Raw genomic sequence first — 19,552 nt, 5'->3', positions numbered from 1 at the left:
CTAGGGATGGGGCATCCACAATCTCTCTGGACAGCCTGTTCCAGCACCTCACCACTCTCATAGTAAAGATCTTGATCAAGAGGGCATATTTCAGGAGCCAGTGCCTTGCCACTGCTTAGTCCATTGATGATTCCTGATAGGGCTGCCAGCCAGCTGCTCACACCATTCTCTGCATTTCTCTTCAGGATGGGACTCTGATTGCAACTGGGTCTGCCGACAGGAATGTGAAGATTTGGGGCATGGATTTTGGGGACTGTCACCGCTCTCTCTTTGCCCATGATGACAGGTTGGTCAAATCCCACAGCATCTTTGGGCTGTGGGCTACTTTGTTGTTTGAGGGGCTGTGATCCAGCAGTGAGCTTTTTGTCCTGCGTAGTGGGGAGAGGCCAACAGAAGTATCCCCCAGGTGGGTGAATTTGAGCCTTTACTACCTTTGCTGCAAGGTCCCTTTTATTAGCACCAAATCTGTGAGCTTAGCTTTCCACGGAGAGTCCAAGGCAGCAGGACACAAGCACAAAGGTAGTTAGGGATGTCTGGTAGCTGCTGAGATCACAGGGTTCTTGTGCCACACCTCACTGGCTGCATTGGATGCTCTGCCCTCTGGCAGCAGATGGCGCTGTTTGTCCCAGCCCCAAATTTGTGTGGGCTGGTGTTAGAAAGCATTTCCCAGAAGTAAGTAGTGATGAGGGCTACAGGGTTTTAGAATACACTGCTGTTTCCTATACATGTGTTCTGAGGTTCCTTTCTTTCCTGCTTTTTTATCTTACCAGTGTGATGTATCTCCAGTTTGTGGCCAAATCCCATCTTTTCTTCACTGCTGGGAAGGATAACAAGATTAAGCAGTGGGATGCGGATAAATTTGAGCACATCCAGACACTGGAGGTAGGAAGTTTTGGAGGCTCTTGATATGAAACATTATCTCTGTGTGGGCAGCACTTTCCTCAGAAGCTGGGAGATGTGTTGTTCATGTCTTACCTTTTTTCTCTACTTGCAGGGGCATCACCAGGAGGTGTGGTGCTTGGCACTCAGTCCCAATGGAGACTATGTAGTGTCAGCATCCCACGACAAGTCTCTGCGCCTCTGGGAGAGGACAAGGGAGCCACTTATCTTGGAAGAGGAGAGGGAGATGGTGAGTTGTGTTCTTCCTCCCAAAGACAGCTTCCAGATTTCTTTTTGGCCCATTAGACATATTCCTCGTTTTTCACTGTGGGAGAGTCTGGCTCCACGCTTGGCAGGCTTCCTTATCACTAACCACAGCCTGGTGCTGAGATGCCTGGGTTGACTGCCATCTTCTGCATGATTACATTGTTGCCTTAAGCTGTCTGGAGACAGCACCACAGGTACTGCTGGTGCTCTTCTACCTATACCACATTGCAGATGCCTGGCTAATTTGCTCTCTATTCTGCTGTGCTTCTGTCCCACTTCTCAGACTTTCTTCTATGGCTGTGGTTTTCTACAGTTTTGTTGGCTATAGTCAACAAGCTTCTCTTACTCTCTTGTGCTCACTTCTACTGAAGTGTTTTGGACTCAGTTCAGCAAGTGGCTGTTGTGGGGTGATGGAGAGCACCATTCTTGCTGAATGCAGTTTGTTTTCTTTTCCCCCTTTCCAAGCATGAGTAGTCCATTCTGTTTCACTAGCAGGCCCTGGAGCTCAGGGATGCTGCAGGAAGCCATTTCCATTCCTTTTGAACCTGTGTGAGGAGTCATGTTCACAGAAGGACTCTAGTGGGAGGGAAACTCTGGGGTCTGTAGTCTAACCCCCTGTTTACAGTACGCAAATCCTAAAACTCTGTCATATTGCCCTGACACTTGCTTGGGTGACTCAAGAACATCTCCAAGGAAGGAAGTTTTCCAGACTGAGTGCTTGTTCCAGTGCTGGATCACCTTGGGGCAGAGGAAACATTTTTACACATCTCTAGTGGGAAATTAGCCTGGCACAGTTTGTAACTCTTATTTTTACTGTATCCCACAGAGGAGTCTGGCTCTGTATCCCACTCTTACGGAAGTTCTCAAGCCTCAGTGAGGGAAGGATGCAGATACAGAAGCAGGAATGTTTAAGAAATGTGCAATAAACTGTTCTTCTCCTGGCCTGTTTGCAAGGAGACTCATAGGCAACATCTTGATGCAGTGACTGGCATGCTGTGAATGATGGTACTAACAGGAAAGACAGAGTGCCTTTTCTAGATAAGACAAGCATATTCTGGGTCAAGTTTGAATAACAAAATGGGCAGGAATATACCAGTAGTGAATTACATACTGATGGAGCCCTATGAACATGAGAGATGGTGGGCAGGAGGCTCTTTCCTCCTGCAGGCTAGGACAGCTCTGGAAATTTCCTGAGCTTGTTTCTTTTGTGCTTCACGCCAAGTGGAAAGTCTGGTATTGAATTGCTGGTGTCTTAGTCCCAGCCTGATGGGCTATCTGCAGGCTGTTCCTGCATCTAATTTGGAGACCTTGATTTCTTTCAGTCTTTTCAGCCCAAGTTCTCTGTCGGGTGGGAACGGGGGATAAGCAGATTTTGCACTGACATTGTTGATCTCTGTGCTGTGTTGATCTCTCCTGCTTTTTGCACAAGGCTGCAAGAAGCTGCAGGCTCTGTTGCACTACTCTGTTGCAGTCTGGATGAAACTTGTACACTTGCTAGCTGCCTGCTCACCAGTTTTAATACATTGTGTTCTCTTCACTGTAGCAACGAGAAGCTGAATATGAAGAAAGTGTGGCAAAGGAAGAGCAACCTGTGGTGAGTTGTGCCATCTGAGTGTGTCAGTCTGACTGTACAGAGCTCCTTCCTAAGTCTAGAATTTCTCTAAGAGACACAGAAGAAATGTCTAGAGGACTGGTGATTCTGTTGCATTGAGAATTTGCATGCAGGAAAATTCCCCAGGACTCTGATACTGGCTCAGACAATTTCGGGAGTGTGTGGAGCTGGTGGCCAAACTGCCATACAGGGGTGTGGATACTGAATATCTCCCTTGCTCTCATCCACACAAGCCCCAGAGCAAGATTGGGCTGCTTTCTGACAGCTACTTTCAGGTCTGTGTGGTGCAGGGTGGGTGGGAAAGCCTGATTCCCTTCTGCACAGACACTGGGGTTGTGTTGTTGACAGTTCTGACTCTGAGCAGATCACTCAACCTCTGTTGGTCAAATGAGAACTGTGCTTATTTGCCTCCCAATGTTCTGAGATAGCACAGTGCATTTGGTCCTGAGCAAAAGCTATGCAGTTGAAGACCTGTATTTCTTCAGAGAAATGGCAAGCTTAGGGAATGGGGCTGATGTTTTGTGATAAGATGCTGGGGATGCCTCTATGTGTTGTATCTGCTGCTCAGGAGAGAACTGCAAACTGTGTTTTGTAGGTGGCTGGAGAGACACAAGAAGAGACGGGACTGGCAGGGAAGAAGACTATTGAAACCATCAAAGCGGTAAGACTGCATGGGTCACCCAGCATTGCTTAGTGCCTTATCGATTTCTTAGAGTGGGGGTGTCACAAGGTCAGAGTATCTGTCTGAAGGGGAGTAATCTATGCTGTTCCATAAGTGCAGCAGCTCTGAGGAGTTGCTCTGTGAGATATAAAGGTGCAGAGTCATCTCTGCCTCTAAGACCAGTCTGTCCTCGGGAGAGCTGAAGCTGCAGCAGAGTGCACCCTGGGCAGCTGGGGAATGTGGATGGTGCTTAACTCCTTCGGGGCATGACTGATGTGATCAGAGTAGTAGCGTGGTCTGGAATAGAAGTTACTTTCTGAGAAGGATGTCCTGGGATGCTTCAAGTCAGCCCCTTTGCTTCTCCCTGCCTTTGTCCAGTTGGACATGAACTGTGCTTTGTGACTGATGGTTCTGTTTCTGTGCTGCACAGGCTGAGCGGATCATGGAAGCTATTGAGTTGTATAGAGAAGAGATGGCAAAACTGAAGGAGCACAAGGCCATATGTAAAGCTGCTGGAAAAGAGGTAAATGACTAAGAAAAGTACCATTCCTGAGGTGTGTGGGTGTATCTTTCCAACTTTAGCATCTTGGTTGAAAGGCTCAGCATGCAGATAAAAGCAGGACAGCTGGAAGGAGCAGAGATTTGCTGAAATCTTACAGAGTACAGATGGCACTGTACCCTGAGGCATAGTTAGTGGTATGTTCTTTCTGAGGATTTTTATGTTGAAAGTCCCAGTAGAATGTAAGTAAGATCTGTGCTGCTGACCATGCTCCCATTACACTGCCTATTCTTTGCCTTCATCTTAACACTTCATGCTAAACAAAGGTCTGTTATGTATGTGACAATAAGAAGTGGAAGAAAATTTGTACATATTTTGAGTTATTCATACATATCTGAGAACTAGCCTGTCCTGCAGTTGCAAGTGAGGCCTTCAGTGAGGTTCTGAAGAGGGAAGACACTGGATAAAAACTGTCTTCTACTGTGGGTTGTTTTTCACTGTGAATATGTTTTTCACTCTGAATAACCTGCCTCATCCTAACCCATTCTGTGTCTCCAGGTTCCCTTTCCTGCCAATCCCATTCTCCGTGCCTATGGAAATATTACAGTAAGTGGAAAGCTCAGGCCTTGGGTCATGTGCTATCATCAACTGGAATGAGGCTGTTTGATTTGCTGGCTGAGCCAGAACACTGGATTGCTATGGGAAGACAGGATTTATGCAAAGTGAACATAATATATATATATTTTTACTTTCTTTTGAATGAGCGTAATAAAAGTAAAGCAGCCAAACATAACCCTGATAGTAGTCTTGACCTTATCATGTAGAGTTAGAGCCAGTTGTTGTGGCTCCTCTAAGCTACAGGAAGCTAGTTAAAATCTTCCTATGCATGCTTCTGGCAAGCATAGTGGTTGCCATGCTATAGAATATTCAGGGGAGCTGTGCCATCAGATACAAAATATCTGAGCCCCCAGTGGAATGGGTAATTGAGAACCAATGTCATTGTGCACCCCTGGCCACTTGACATCTGTAAGCACTTAGCCAGAACCATTCTCCCCCCTTCCTCTGTAAATACAGGCATATTTAACTGCAAAGTAAATAGATTTAACAGGGGTGAGTGAAATTCTGTGGCTTAGCAGTAGCAACTCTTTTGCTTTGTACAGAGAAGGTTCTTGAGGAACACCCAGGTGCCAGTGCTGGGTAAAAACACTGACAAGTTAAGATACATTCTGTTATGTGATGAGCTGACCACGGTGAGCATTTACAATGTCAAATCATGAACAAAAGTACTTCATGCCATGACAGTCTATCATCATCTTTTTGGGACAGACTTTACGTGTCGAACACTTGACCCAGTGTATCAACCGTATTGCTGTGACTCAATGAGCAGGAGGTGCAGGCAACTTGAAGGCTTTCTGACCTGAAATCAATTGGGCAGGGCAATGCTGTGCAAGGCAGGGTTGTGTTGTAATTGACCAGGTTTATTTTTAGGGAACTGGTACAGCTTTTACTGAGCCTCTTTCTTTCCATATAGAATTTACATTCTTTTACATCCTGTCCCTTTCTTTCTGACTATAGTTGTAGTTAATTATATGTTGCATGCGCTGAACAGAAGTGAATGAAATACTATGATGTAGTATTGAGACACTTCTCTTTGGCACTTGGCAGCTCTGCATTAACTGAATAAGCAGATAAACAGGAGTGGGGAGGAATTATTAAACCTTTGGAGATGAGTTTGTGTAAAATTTTGTATATATTGTCTGTTTTTATATAATTTTTTTTCCCAATACATCTTTGCCATTTTGGTGTATTTTGAGAAGGTTGAGTTTCTGTTTTATGGAGGGAGAACTTCCAAGACTGGTAGTTGGTTGGAACTGATGGGGTTTCTTTTATGTTTGTTACATTCAGATGGATCTATCCATCTCACAAGATGTGATTGCATGTTTTTAACTGGGCAAAATGAGCCTCAAAGGCACGTTTGTCTTGGAATGTTTCTTGGTATGCAGAGCTGTTGTCTTTTCTCTGCTACAGCCTTCTGAGTACGTGCTAGAAGTTTTCAAGAAGGTCAAGTCAAGGTGAGTCCCAAGAGTCTTGTTGCTGAACAGGCCTGTGCTAAAGAATTGGATTTCTGAGTCCAGGGTTGGTTGGGGTCCCGTGTTGAACTCCTGTGCTGGGTGGGTGGTGTTGAAGAGTGGAGGTTACTCTCTGGCGGCCTTTTTTTGGAACTGGGGAGTGGGAATTTGTCCATGAGGAGTATTCAACGAAGCTTGTGTATATGGGTGTTGGCTGCCTGGAGATGTATGTGTATGTGAAGAGGAAATTGGGGATGCAGAGGATGGAATGCTGTGCCTCCTCTTTGTGTCAGAAGATGCTTGCTGCCAAGGCCCTGGGCTGTGCAGATGCACTGTGCTTTGTGGGCAGGCACAGACAAGCAATGGGGAGCGTTCAGCACAGCTTTTGTGTCAGAACCTCCCCACATGGAAACATTTCTTGCTCATCTATATAGCTCTGCAGTAGCTGAGACTATTGTTACCATCCCTTTGCTTCTCCTTAGTGAGCTGGAAGAGTCTCTCCTGGTGCTGCCCTTCTCCTATGTCCCTGACCTCCTCAGACTCTTCAATGAACATATTCACTTGGGTGCAGAAGTCGAACTCCTGTGCCGTGCTCTCCTCTTCTTGCTCAAGTGAGTCTTCCATCTGCCCAGACAGGTCTGCTGGTCTAAGTTCAGCTTTCATTACTGTCCAGATCCTGAATGCAAGGAAGGCTCTGGTCAGTAGTGGGTCTGCCTGTTCCTCATGGCCCCTCTATAGTGTGTTGTCATGAACTCACTTTGTGCCACTTACATGAAAAGAAAGGTGCTCATTTCTCTTGTGAGGCAGTGCCTTGGGACAGCACAAGAGCTGGGGAATATACTCTTTCTCTTGAAGCTGTAAAGACTGTGTGATGTGCAGCTTAAGATTTAGACTTTTAAAGTTTCTGGCTCTGAAGCTCCTGGAAAGCCACCTTGGGAATAAAGGTGTGGTCTCTTGGGAATTAAGATGTGGGAAATGAGGAATTGCTGCATCCCTCAGCGGCAGCTGATCATCTGGGAGTGGGCTGAACAGGATGCAGGGTGCTGACATGCCTCTGATGTCAATTGCTGGTCCTGTGTTTGTTCCCAGGATACATTTTGGGCAGATAACAAGCAACCAGATGCTGGTGACAGTGATAGAAAATTTGAAGAAAACCACCATCTCCAGAGTCAGTGAGGCCCGGGTGAGTATTGCTACCTCTCCTTCTCCAGAGTCTGGAATAGCACTATTGGCCAATGTCTGGAAGCATTTGCAGTCAAGTAGGAAAGCTGCTTGGGGGTCTAGAGCCCATTTTCACCTTCTTCTTGTGAAAACAGGCTACACTTTCCTATTTTCCTGATGTGACACTATGCGGTGATGATCCTGTGTGCGCTCTTCCTCCCTCTCCCTTCTTACTTTTTATTGCTTTTATATGGCTTTTTATTGATGCATGTAATTGTGCTTTGGGTCTCTAGTATACGTGGGAAGTAAATTAACTCTATTCTTATTTGTGGGCTACAAATCTGTTAAATGCCTTTCCCAGGAACGTCTTCAGATGGTTGTCAACAACTTGCTTTTTAGGAAATAGTAGATTATAGCTATTTTTAATGTGGGGAACAGAGTGCAGGTTGTTCACCTGTTCAGATGAGATTTACATTTAAGTACTGTTGCCTTAATTAGCTGTGGGGGATTGTCTTGCTTTCATCATCTCTCAGTAGAGAGAGGCCAGAGTATCATCAGTTCCAGGCAGCTTGTACCTCCTAGCGAGCTGGAGATGTGCCCAACAGCATGGTGCTTGTCTGTCTCAACAGGACGTGCTGGGATTCAACATGGCAGGGCTCCAGTACCTCAAGAGAGAGATTGAGGCCAAGGATGAGGTCATGTTTTTTGCTGATGCTACAGACCGTTTTGAGGAGAAGAAGAGGAAGAGGAAGAAGAAAGAGAAAATGATTCTTGCAGTGGTTTAGCATTTGCTGCCCGGAACAACTGGATGGCATCAAGTAACCTCAGTGCTGGCCATGGACCTATTATTGTGGCTGAACATCTCTGTGATATTTGGTGACTGAAACAAAGCCTGTCCCTTCTCCTTGTGGGATAGCCAGTCTTGCCTGGCTGGAGACATTTCCAGCACAGGTTGATCATCTCTGCCTAGTGAGATGAGATGTCTGTGCTCTGCTCTGTATGTATGCATTGCACCTGTTTCTGAAGTGGCTGTCAAAGGTCAATGCCTTTCCTCTACCAAAATGCCTGACAGAACTGGAGTTGGTTTCTTCTCCAGAAGAGATCAGCCTGCTGGCAGCGTGCTAACTGAATGGAGTGAATCAGCACATGGGCTGCTGGTCAGACTTTGCCCTGTCCATAGGAGGCAGCTGGCAACATTCTGTGCTGCTTTGACACCTGCTGATGGTTTGTGGAAGTGCTTAGAGGATTTGGGCAAGGCTTTGAGACTTCAGAAGTCATCTCCAACCACTAACTTTTCAGTGGAATGGAGGAAACACTGTGCTCTATTAAATAATGTTTATATATGCTTTATCAAACAACTTTGTCCATGGAATTTTGTCCTGATATTTTTCTAGTAAATCTTTGATTGTCTCATTCTGTTTTATTGGTTCTTAAAGAATTGTTTTTTTTTCCAGAAAGTAAAATCTGTGGGAAAAAAATGAAAGGGCTGCAGTGAAGGATTGTGCTCTTCTGAACAACTGGCAGATGAAGCATGGAAATTGTGGGCTTATTTGTATTGTATCTGCTCCCATATATTGGAAATTGCACAGAATTGTTGCAGGACAAGTTGCACTTGTCCTGTATCAGATAAAAGTGATTTAAGTGGGCAGGCCTCTACTCCTGTTGGTCAGTTATCAGTTTTTTGTGTATGCTGCCCTTTTATCCCAGTGATCAGGTTTGGTAAATGTGGGGACTGCTTCTGAGGCACTTTGTTCTAAAAAATATTATTACTTTTAGACTGACAGGTCTGATTCAGATTCTCAAAAGTGATCTTCTTTCTAACAAGAACTTTGTCTGAATTTTTAATTGCATCCAAGTTGTTATTGACTGTCCAGTCTTTATATGGACAGTCAATAACAACTTGGATGCAATTAAACTTATGTTCTCTATAGTAGTGAAAGCTGTTGTTTAATCCCCAGTCATAATCTTCTCAGTCACTGTAAAGTGTTCAAAGTCATCTGCATGTACTGGAGAAAACTCCCTATTTCTTAGGATGTTAGGTACTGGAAAAAGGATGAAGCACAGGAAAGCAAGCCACTGGAAATAAATACATTAAAAAAAAAAATGCAGAACTGCACTTAACAATAAGAATAAGGTATCTCCTAAAGAAGTTCTTTATTTTAGTGACTGCTGCATGAGTAGGAGCAAAAAGGGGAAAAGAAAATAGCACCTCTAAGTGGTTCAGTCTACCACTATGATAAAATGAACCTTTGAAGATAAGTGGATATAAACAGAATTCCTTTCAAGTATAACTTTGTGTGCTCAGCCCCCATCTGCTGTCTGAAAATAATTAAAAGTAGGTGAGCAGTCTGTGTGCAGAAAGTTGAGCCTCAGACTGAAAGCAAGCAGAAAGGTAGGAATTAGAAGGCCAGAGCAGATCAGCAGCACTTGCTACAGTTACTTGCTCAAAGAGTCACACTTCAGTGAAACTTGCTGCATGCCTGGTATTCGTGGGGGGTTTCAGGTGCTTCAGGGTGGCTACAGAAACCTAATCTCTTGTAAAAACAAAATAAACCTATCAGGAAGCATTCAGCACCCTTGCAGTGCAGAGTGTCAAACACGGGGATTGAAATTCCATCATCTTTTCAACTGTTGACATTTCAGGCAGCCACAGAAGGCACTGCAACTTTCAGACCACCTTTCCCATGAATAAGAGAGAGACAAAATTTTCATTCATGTTAATTTGATTGAATAAATGAAAAAGTCTACACTGGGAATGTTTCCATAACGTTGGACTAAAATTTGGGTAATTCAATATTGCTGCTTTTTTACATCATTCTTCCAAGGCTTTGACCTGTAGGGAAAGAGGAGAGAAAATTAACATGAGAGGACATAAAAGTAAAATAATAATAAAAAGGTCTGCTTCTGTACGGTTGTTGAAACACCATAATTATATCAGGCTGCCTTCAGTAGAACTGGCCTGTATTGTTGCTGTTGGAAGGGAACAACATGAAAACGGGTTCTCGCATAGGCTTAAACTAGATTAAGGGTTTGTTTTCATTTCATAAATTGAGTGGAATAAAAATCATGACCGGGAGTTCAAGCTGGGCAATCTGCTTGGGAATACTGAAGGCATTCACTGGCAGCTTCCTCTGCCAGTATTTCATTTTGAGTGTATTAAGAGAATCTTTGTGAAATGTTTTAAACTTGAGAAAATGTGAAAGAAATGCCTGAGATTGGGCTGCTGTTGCTTCATTGGTGATCTTTGATTCTTGGTCTCTGCTGGGAGGTGTGGCAAACTTGTGATCAGTTGCAGGCAAAGGAAGTTCCTAGGTGTCATGGGAAAGAATAATATTGGTTCTAGTGATAGTAATCATTTAGGAAACATGATACAGACTTAAAAAGTTGTCACATAACTCTGCAAAGACTTTACTTCTGTCTTGGTGAAGCCGAACAAGACTGTTCAAAATGATGTGAGACTTAACATAGAAGTGTCAGTGTTTTCTGACCCCCATCAATGCTGATTTTTTGATGTGTTGGAGATGGACAGCATTTTGAGCGCAGGAGGTATTTTGGGGAAGAATGTTTAAAGAGGCTTTTGGTTCAGCTGCTTGAGGAGTGGGGTGTGGCTAATAATTGATAAATCGGTAGAAATTATCAAGCCATTCACACAAAGACTTTGCTAGAATGGAAGGAGATCAGACTGCAGTAATGGCAATGAAGAAAGCAGTCTCCACAATTATCTGGAATTGTCAGCTGGGAGATGAATACCATATTAATTTCTCTCCATCTGGAACTTTTAGTGGAAAGTGATGCTGATCAGAATTTCCAGAGCTTAGGCTTGGCAGGGAAAAGTAGATTAGTGTGTACCTGGTGCACAGGGATGATCCAACAGCTGTATTTTGATGCAGGGCTGTGGTGGGAAAGGGAGGAGTCAGACTAGGTGAGTACTTCTGTTCCATTTCAAAACAGTGCGAGAGAGGTTTGTCTAAACTGCCTTAACTGATGAGCTACAAGTTGTAAGCTGCTAAGATGGAAGGTGTTAAATTTGCTATTCTTCCTAGATACAATTGTTTGTTACTCTGGAGATAACATTCCATATTGAAAAGGTAAGAAGATGTTTAAACAGGAAAAAGCTATGCTTGAAGTAATCAGGGCAGTCCTAGAACAGATGCAGCAGACAGAGGTGCACATCTCTCTGAAGTCTTTTGAGAACTGACTGATGTGGTCTTTTTTTTTCCTCCAGAGGAGCGGAAATGAGATACAGCTGGGATTTCTTTACTGACTTAGATAACATAGCAGGCTTACAGATGGTAAAGTTGAAAGAAAAAAGATGATGTCAATGTAACAAATGGGAACTTTAAGCTGAGCAGAGAAGAAACATCCATAGGATTTCTGTTTATGAACTGTCACATTTGGCTATATTGTAGAGCACCTGAGTTGATGTGGGTTAGATGAAACACCAGCCCAATGCTTAACATGTTGGTCGGTGGTTTGATGAGAAATTCCCAATAAGGCTGTCTTGTTAGCAGGGAAGATGTGTCCACTATCCATGTATGGACACTGTTTCATTTAGGATACAGAGATGTTCTGTATGAAATGTGTGCAGAAGGTGATGTGTGCTGGAACATGCCAAGTTGTGTCTGTCTGTAAGGCTGCTGTCCCTTGTTAGGCTTGCTATCAGCGTCAAAGGGTCAGCAGTAAGATGTGGTTTTAGGAAGAGTGTTAAACTGAGGCTGATTTATTAGGGCTTACTGAAAAAAATCTAGCTGCCTGCTGCCAGAAGGCTAAATCTACTGCTTAATGTGGAGACAATTAAACGAAGGATTTGGGACAGGGCTGGGGAGGTTCTACTGTATCTCCACTGAGCAGAACAGCCATAGTAATCTGTAAATCTCTCACAGTGAATCTTTTTGTTAACAATATCACCCAGTGCATCCTTTTTCTTTCAGGTCAGGTGTGTGATGTGTGTGTGACAGCTTTGCTGGCAGTAGCTGGCAGGCTTGTTGATGCTGTGGGTCAGAAGCTAAGAGAAGGTACATCTGCCATTTAATTCACAGCTGGCAGCACTGCATGCAATACTTACATTAGCTTGAAAGCTTTCGGGGTAGCGTAATCCGGACCCGTGGCTTGGGACTTGTAGGAACTGCCCGGACTGCTGCTGCCATCCCACCCTGGGGGTATCCTTGTGGGCGGCACTCGTAAATGTCACTTCTTAACACAGGTGAGATATTATGCTAAGGATCCAATCATCTCTGTATGTTTATATAACTAAAAGAATATGGCTGGAGGCTGGAAAGAACTCTGGAAGTAAGGCTGTGAGACAATTTGAATCTGAACTGCTGGCCTCAACTCAAAGATTAAAGGCCAAGTAAAATACTGGGCAAGGGTGCTTGTTTTGGAGGGTGGTCTTGAGGAAGTGAGTGACTGATGTCTGGGTGAGTGGGAATGGAGCAGAAACCATTTTTGCTTCTACGCTATCAGGTTTGTCTAGCCCAATTCCTCAGTTACACACCTGAAAGACCTCCCAGAGCATATAAAACCTTGATGCAGTTGCCATTAACTAGCACTCCAGTCAGTCTCAAAACCTGATTCTGACCCTGAATTCTTCTTCTCTTTGGGACTAACCAATTGAGCCCACACAGGGCTGATTTCTGGCAGCATTCATACAATTCTGTGTTCACAATTGCTGACACAGCAATTCTCTCCCTTGCGTGTTTAATGCATGAAGCTGTACAATCAAATGCTGCCATATGTTTTATTTCCAAGGGATGGCACGCTTCCCCTATGAGGACAGGCTGTGGAGGTAGGGCTGTTCAGCCTAGAGCAGAGAAGGCTCTGGGAAGACCTGAGAGCAGCCTTTTAGTCTCTAAAGGCAGGCTGTAAGAAAGAAAGGGACAGACTCTTCAGCAGGGTCTGCTGCAATAGGACAAGGGGAAATGGTTTCAAATTTAAAAAAGGCAAGTGTAGATTGGAGATAAAAACAAACAAACAAACAAACAAACAAACCCACAACTTTTTTTCTTAACAATAAGAGCAGTGAGGAACTGGAACAGGTTGAGGTTGCCTGGAGAGGTGGTAGCTGCCCTGTGCTTGGAGATATTTATGGTCAGGCTGGATGGAGCCTCCAAACAAGCTCATCTAGCTGTGGATGTCCCTGTTTATTGCAAGAGAGTTGGACTAGATGACCTTTAAGGGTCCCTTCCAACTCAAACAATTCTACGATTCAAAACTGTGATAAAAGATTTCCGTCAGTGGAAACAAAGTCTTAATCTTTTATTTGTTCTTAATACCCACATCTTTCTGGCCTTACCATTCATCCTTTCCCTGTTTTTCTAAGTCTTGTTACTTTATCTAAATTACTTTTGGGGTTAGAATCTTAAATTCTTCATTTGTGCCTTGGAAAACATTCATCTGGTGTTTCCAAAAAGGACAGTAAAGCTTAAGGCTCCTGCTGGGTAGTCAGTCCTCAGTGTGATGGTGCTAGAAGGTGTGTGTGGAGAGGGAGAAGTAAGACAGCAAAGGATATTTGCTCTCACAGGCAGCAAAAGAGTCTCTGTTTCTGTTATTATTTCAATATCATGGGAAATTTCTTCAAAGCCATTAGTACTTTCCTCTCCAACTGACATGGCAAAAATTTCTATCTCCAGTTCAACCTGCAGTCCTGCTGCCACCTGGGAGAGAGAGAGAGAGGATTGCTGACAAACAAAGTGTATGTTCCATCCATAGCCCCTCCACCAGTGCTTCCAGTTGATTCTTGTTCTGAGTTGTCTGATGAAATCAGAGACTTAGTGGAGTACTGAGTACCTGTATCATGAGAAAGCTCTGTATAAAGCAGTGGCTTCTCACAGTGTAGTTTGAAAGAAAACTGCCGGGTCTTTTTCGTTTGTTTTTTTGCCTCATTGCAATTTTTTCCCCTTAAATTTCCTTTCAGGGTGTACAGGCAAAAGGCAAACTGGGACAACTGAGAGGAAAATAAAAAAGATATAACGTGCAGGTGAAGAGATACTGAAGAAAAGCAGAAAGTATGAAAACTTTCTACTTCATGGGACAGTTTCATGTGCTGAGATACTTTGCAGGGTAGAAGACTTATGGTGGGGGATAGTTGCATGCAAGAGAAAATCATTGAGGCAACGGTTTACTAGGTTCAACTCTTGCAGATATCAGGACAGGAGATAAATGTGCAGGCCTAACAGATAGCAGCTCTAAAAAATACCTTAAACGATGGGAAAAACTTGGAGATAGGGTCACAGTATTCTGGGCATGTTCTGAGGCACAGAGTGCAGAAAACAGCAGAGAGAGCAGAAGGCAGCATCACTTTAAATAACTTTGAAGTTATTTACAACTACATGGTCTACTCCCAGTCAGCTGTTATGGCAGCATCATCAGAGTCATGTGAATGTAGCATAAAACAGAAGACCTTCTGTATACTACTTACAGGCCCAGGTGTGTACAGCACGCTCAGTCCTGTGTATGGAGGTGGCTGCTTCACCCGAAACCTGTCAGAAAGGGAAGAGAGGGAGGTTGCTAGAAACTTTCAGGCAAGCAGAAGACATGACTAGGATCAGCCCATCTGCTTTTCCTGTGATTGTGCAAATGACAGCAGAATTTTTTAGCTCATCCTTCCCAGCTTTCCTGGCTCTGGCTATAGCAGTATTCCTGGGCTTTTAACTAAGGCTCAGGCTCCTATCAAAAATCAAAGCAGCAGTTTAATGGGCCAAACTAAGTCTTTAAATTGCTCATTATACTGCCTTGTCCTTGCAACAGAAGTGAAACAGCTGCAGTCTAAGCCTGCATACACAAAGGAAGTTGGACTACAAGTTACACCTTTTTGGCAGCTACCTGTGTGTTGCACACCTGGAAGTCCTTAAAGATCTTTCTTCAAAGTGATTTGATATGATTCTAGTGCAGAAGCATGATCCTTGTAGAAATTACATGTAAATGAGCCTCTTCAGTTTCACGGTACCCAGTAAGGCAGTAGTTAAATTTAATTTACTAGTATGCTAAATAAATAAATAAATAAATCACTGTCAAGTTCTCTAGAAGTCATTAGAGCAGATAAGACCTTTGATAATTCTGGAAGAATTCCTGAAGTTCCTCTGGAATGCTGGTTAAGAGAAACTGGACTTCATCTTTGTCACAGCATCCCAGCTCATCTAGGCAATGGTGTGGCACATAGTTAACTACTGACCCTGTCCTGGAGAAGTTTTGGCTTCAGCATGTGGCAAATATGGGCCAGAACTGCCCACCTTTGCCCTACATCTCTGCCATCAGCATGTTCTGCTGTCATGCAGCAGCTAGTCACTTGTTTTTAAAAGCAACTAGTAAAAGACTCAAGCTGGATTGAATAGAATAAGGGTGGTATTTTCTGTGACCATCTATATAGAATGCTCTGGTTTGAATCTAAAGAACGTAATGTGCACAGCTGGAGCTCCAGGATGTTGATATATGACCTACTGATTTATCGTTTGCATGTACCAGGATGCTAAAATGTGCATTAAAGTAGAAATGTCTTTCTGAGGCCACATCTAACTAGGCTGATCTAAAATAAATAAAATCCTGTCCATTCTCATAGAAGAAGTTGTACAAGAGTCTCTCAGTTGGTCTTGAACAGATTTCTAAAGCTCCTCATTGCCTGAGCAGTCACATGAGACCACGATGACTCAAAGCCCCTGTTTTGATGATAATTCCTTCCACCCAAGAAAGGAGAGCAAGTATTACATTTACATTACATTTAAATGCTTCATGTTTGTCTCATCCTTGCATCATGGTACTATAGTAGAAGGATGCTTTGATTGCTAAGGTAGCATCACTGTGACAGCACTCTGGAACACTGCTATTGCTATGACTGAATGAACATATATGTTCAGTCATAATGCTCTGCTCTCTTCTTGCCCACTGACAGGGGTGACATCAAGTGAGGGAAAGATGCTCAAATAAATGTTTTATTTCATCGTTATTGGTCTGTTTCTGGAATCATCACTGAAGCTGTTTCTAAATGCAGCTCAAGACATGTGGCTGCCTGAACACAGCTCAGCCCATTTAGTTTGTCAGAGTTGCAGCATCCAGCAGCACTTACAAAAGCCAAACTTAATACTGCTTACCATTAAAAAGTTTGGTTCTTCTTCTTCAATAATAACCAGTAAATCATCTGCTGTGGCTACGACTATGCATATAAAACCTGCTGTTCCTTACTGGATTTGCATCTTCCTAATAACACTAATATGCAAATAATGCAGCAGTATGCAAAAGTATTATCTTCTTCAGTCATTATCAAATGATTCCAAATATAAACATACATTTCGTTGTCTCAAATTAATCATATGAAAAGGCTGACAATTAACAAGCAATGCATATTTTGATAGTTGAAAACCAAGTTGCTGGGAGTGTGAACTAACCTTGAGAAATTAATGCCAACATTCTTCATAATCACAGTGGCTGCATAGGTACAGCCTTCCTTTAGTATTCCAAACATCATTTGAGGTGGAATGAGGTGGAAGCCACTAAGATGCTGTTTTGCTGTTGCAAGAGAAGATATGTTGACCCTTCCTGCAGCAGGATCTTCTACCTTTGCAAACAGAATTAAAATATTATTAGATAACAGAGAAAATGGCCCAACAACTTAGATTCAGATTTACTAAGCCTAACTTCACCTGTATTTGATCTCTGCCTACTCATCCTGAGGAATTACATGCAGGCACCCTAAATGCAGTAAAAACTGAAAAGGCAAAGCTAAGTACTTTGAATATTATCTGCAAATGTGTAGTGGTTTGAGTTTTCAGACATAATGAGATATTTCAGGGCAACTGAGCATGCTCTACACTCCTGGAAATCAGTGCTCTCATGTGAGCACCTGGTATAGAACCAGGCTTTTGGCACATGAGGTAGTCCTAGTAGTTGAGAGGAAAGCTACTTTTAGAATTGCAAGTAAATTTCTGTATAGATTACAAGTTCTGTTGTTTCAGTAAACAGTTTCAAAACAATGTCTAGTATTGCTCCAGAATGAAGATTTCATGCAAAAGAGATGATTGAGAGGATTTAATATTAACAACAAAAGAAGATGCTATTTCACCTTTTTATGTGGTATGGAGTTTGGTTTTGTCCCCAGGAGTGATGATGGTAATCTCACTTTCTGTTTCCTTGGCTGTCCTGCAGCATTCACCAGCAAACTCTGAACCTTTACTTGAAAGGGTGCCTCTTGTGACTCCACAGCCAAGCTTGGGTCTGGAAAGCAAAGATATCAAAAGCATAAAATGCTGGGCATCAAATTTTGCCCAATCCTGAAGTTCCCACTAAGATAAAACTATAATTTCCCATGAAAGAATTTGATCAGCACTACGACAGCTGAACTGGTCTCATTTTACTTAAGAAGTCAACAAATACATTAAAAAAAAACAAAAACAAAAAACACCACTTTAATACTAGCTAGTAATTAAAATTGAACAAATAAGCAATTATGTACTATACTTAGTAAAACTGATTTGTGGGAAGCATCACACTGGAAATATGCAATGAAGGCATATAATCATCTGTGAAATGATTAAAAAAACAAGAGGAGCTACAAAACCCCCATGCACTAAAATCATAATTGAGGACATTACTATTCCAAAGAAATGCTTCAACTGCACATTGATCACACCCAGGCTGGTCAAGCCAAATCTGTGTGTTCAAGCAGGATAAGTTCTAGTCCAGGTCCCAGAGCAGGGTTCTGTCAGCACAACCATCTGGCAAGCTCTGTCTTTGAGCAGAATTTCTTGTCTTTAATGCTGCAGTTCATTCATGTGGATTATCTGTGTACTTCTTCATCTACCAAGCCCCTAGCTTGTTGTCTTTGAACTGAACTCCACTGTATAATATACATAAAAGGAGCATAGGAATGAAATGTTCTAAAGGAGGAATTACAGCTTCCCTGTGTCTGTGGTTCTACCATCACTATCATGCCCATGTAATGATAGCAGTCTGCCAGGGTAAAGGAGAGAATTTTTCCCATTATTTTTATAGCACTCTCCCTTTCTGTCGATCTTGTGCTCAGATATATTCAGAATGCTGAACTGAAATAGGTGGATTTAAATATCTATTGCAGACAGTCAGAAGTTGTAAGTAGATAGAAAAAAACCTGCTCCAAACAGCAGTTTTACCTGTTGTGCTGCTGGAATCTTCACTTTGTATTGAATGAGTGTGCAGCAGAAGACTAGGGGGAGGGGAGGAGTCACTCATGCTACTAAGACATTCAGATTCTGAAGGAAAAAATAATGGGATACTGTGACAAGTGTTCTTCACAATCAACCACCATCATTTTCGTAAGCACATGAGAAAAAAAAAACAACCGAAGTATTTAGAACTTTAATTTAGGCAATCTTTGAAAGCTGTCTACGTGACCATGAGAGGCTAGGTAAGTTCTGCACATGACACTTTGCTCCCCAGGCAAAAACAAACAAAGAAACAAACAAAAACAGCAAAAACAACAACAACAACAAACAAACAACCTTATATCTTGTCATTCTTCATTCATTTCTCAATTAGCCAGAGAAGAAGTCATCAGAAAGGTCTAATAAAACCTCATGGAGGACTACTTTCCTGATATGAATCTTTGCTGAGTACGAATTTTGATCTCATTTCACCATATCAGTATCTTGCCAGAGCAGCCTTCAAACAGAGAAGTATTTCTCTCAATATTGCAAAGATTAAACTTCAGAATGGATTGCTCACTCTTACAGTGCTTATCCTCAGTCACGACTTCCTCCTCTTTCAAATGCTTTCCTCCTCTATTTTCCAAACTACCCTTACGCTGTGCATTTCCTTTTCCATACCCCTTCTGCCTCAGTCAGAACTGCCCCCTCCCGGTTTCATTTCAGTATTTGCACCATCTCTCAGCTTTTTCTGGTCTTTTTTCCAAACTTGGCCTCCTCATTTCTTGCTCACTTACTCCTGACTATTTTTATTTCACTTTGGGGTTTTTTTTTGAGCATTTTGCATCCATCAATCCTCACATTCATAGCACAATTCCTCAGCTTTGCATCCAAAGCCAATGATGTCTGCAAAGGCTCCTTTGGCACATGAAACACAGAAGTCTCATAGACCACACTGGTACTAGTGAATGAAATGGAAACATTTCAAGATACTCAAACATGATAATCTATATGGTCAAATTGTTGAACACTGGCATGATACTGACAGTGCTGTTGAGCAGTCTCCCCAGAAATACTGTCAGGTACTTAAGTTGGCTGGGGAGAAGGCTGCCTTTTTTGTGAGACTGAATTTACTAACATAGACACAGTCTACTCCATTCTGGTGGACCTCAATGTGAGGGAATGCTGCTGGGTATGCTTCATATGTTACAATAGGTATCAAAATATCTGAGAATACACAGAGGCAGAAAACTTATTCTTAAATTTAAGTTCAATATGAAATGAGGCAACTGGGTA

General features: G+C 42.7%; 2 protein-coding genes across 2 annotated transcripts in view; one reads left to right on the top strand and one right to left on the bottom strand.

Annotated features, from left to right (window-relative positions):
- Window positions 1-8,804, top strand: part of WDR3 (WD repeat domain 3) — a 22,916-nt gene extending 14,112 nt beyond the window's left edge. Inside the window, exons 16-26 of the mRNA XM_010718710.3 lie at window positions 186-286; window positions 771-882; window positions 995-1,129; window positions 2,690-2,740; window positions 3,354-3,419; window positions 3,850-3,942; window positions 4,477-4,524; window positions 5,947-5,990; window positions 6,470-6,598; window positions 7,077-7,170; window positions 7,778-8,804. Coding sequence (XP_010717012.1) covers window positions 186-286; window positions 771-882; window positions 995-1,129; window positions 2,690-2,740; window positions 3,354-3,419; window positions 3,850-3,942; window positions 4,477-4,524; window positions 5,947-5,990; window positions 6,470-6,598; window positions 7,077-7,170; window positions 7,778-7,933 — 1,029 coding nt within the window. The 3' untranslated portion in view covers window positions 7,934-8,804. The remainder of the gene's footprint in view (window positions 1-185; window positions 287-770; window positions 883-994; window positions 1,130-2,689; window positions 2,741-3,353; window positions 3,420-3,849; window positions 3,943-4,476; window positions 4,525-5,946; window positions 5,991-6,469; window positions 6,599-7,076; window positions 7,171-7,777) is intronic.
- A 999-nt stretch (window positions 8,805-9,803) lies between these two features.
- Window positions 9,804-19,552, bottom strand: part of SPAG17 (sperm associated antigen 17) — a 100,982-nt gene continuing 91,233 nt past the window's right edge. Inside the window, exons 42-48 of the mRNA XM_031554714.1 lie at window positions 18,266-18,364; window positions 17,200-17,351; window positions 16,526-16,695; window positions 14,566-14,626; window positions 13,657-13,801; window positions 12,214-12,351; window positions 9,804-9,981 (exon numbers count right to left, since the gene is read on the bottom strand). Of these exons, the coding sequence (XP_031410574.1) occupies window positions 12,215-12,351; window positions 13,657-13,801; window positions 14,566-14,626; window positions 16,526-16,695; window positions 17,200-17,351; window positions 18,266-18,364 (764 nt within the window). The 3' untranslated portion in view covers window positions 9,804-9,981; window position 12,214. The remainder of the gene's footprint in view (window positions 9,982-12,213; window positions 12,352-13,656; window positions 13,802-14,565; window positions 14,627-16,525; window positions 16,696-17,199; window positions 17,352-18,265; window positions 18,365-19,552) is intronic.

Source organism: Meleagris gallopavo, chromosome 1 (genome assembly GCF_000146605.3).
Source record: "Meleagris gallopavo isolate NT-WF06-2002-E0010 breed Aviagen turkey brand Nicholas breeding stock chromosome 1, Turkey_5.1, whole genome shotgun sequence".
Lineage (NCBI taxonomy): Eukaryota > Metazoa > Chordata > Aves > Galliformes > Phasianidae > Meleagris > Meleagris gallopavo.
The sequence above is the reverse complement of the archived record's forward strand: the minus strand, read 5'-3'. Positions and strand labels throughout refer to the sequence as shown.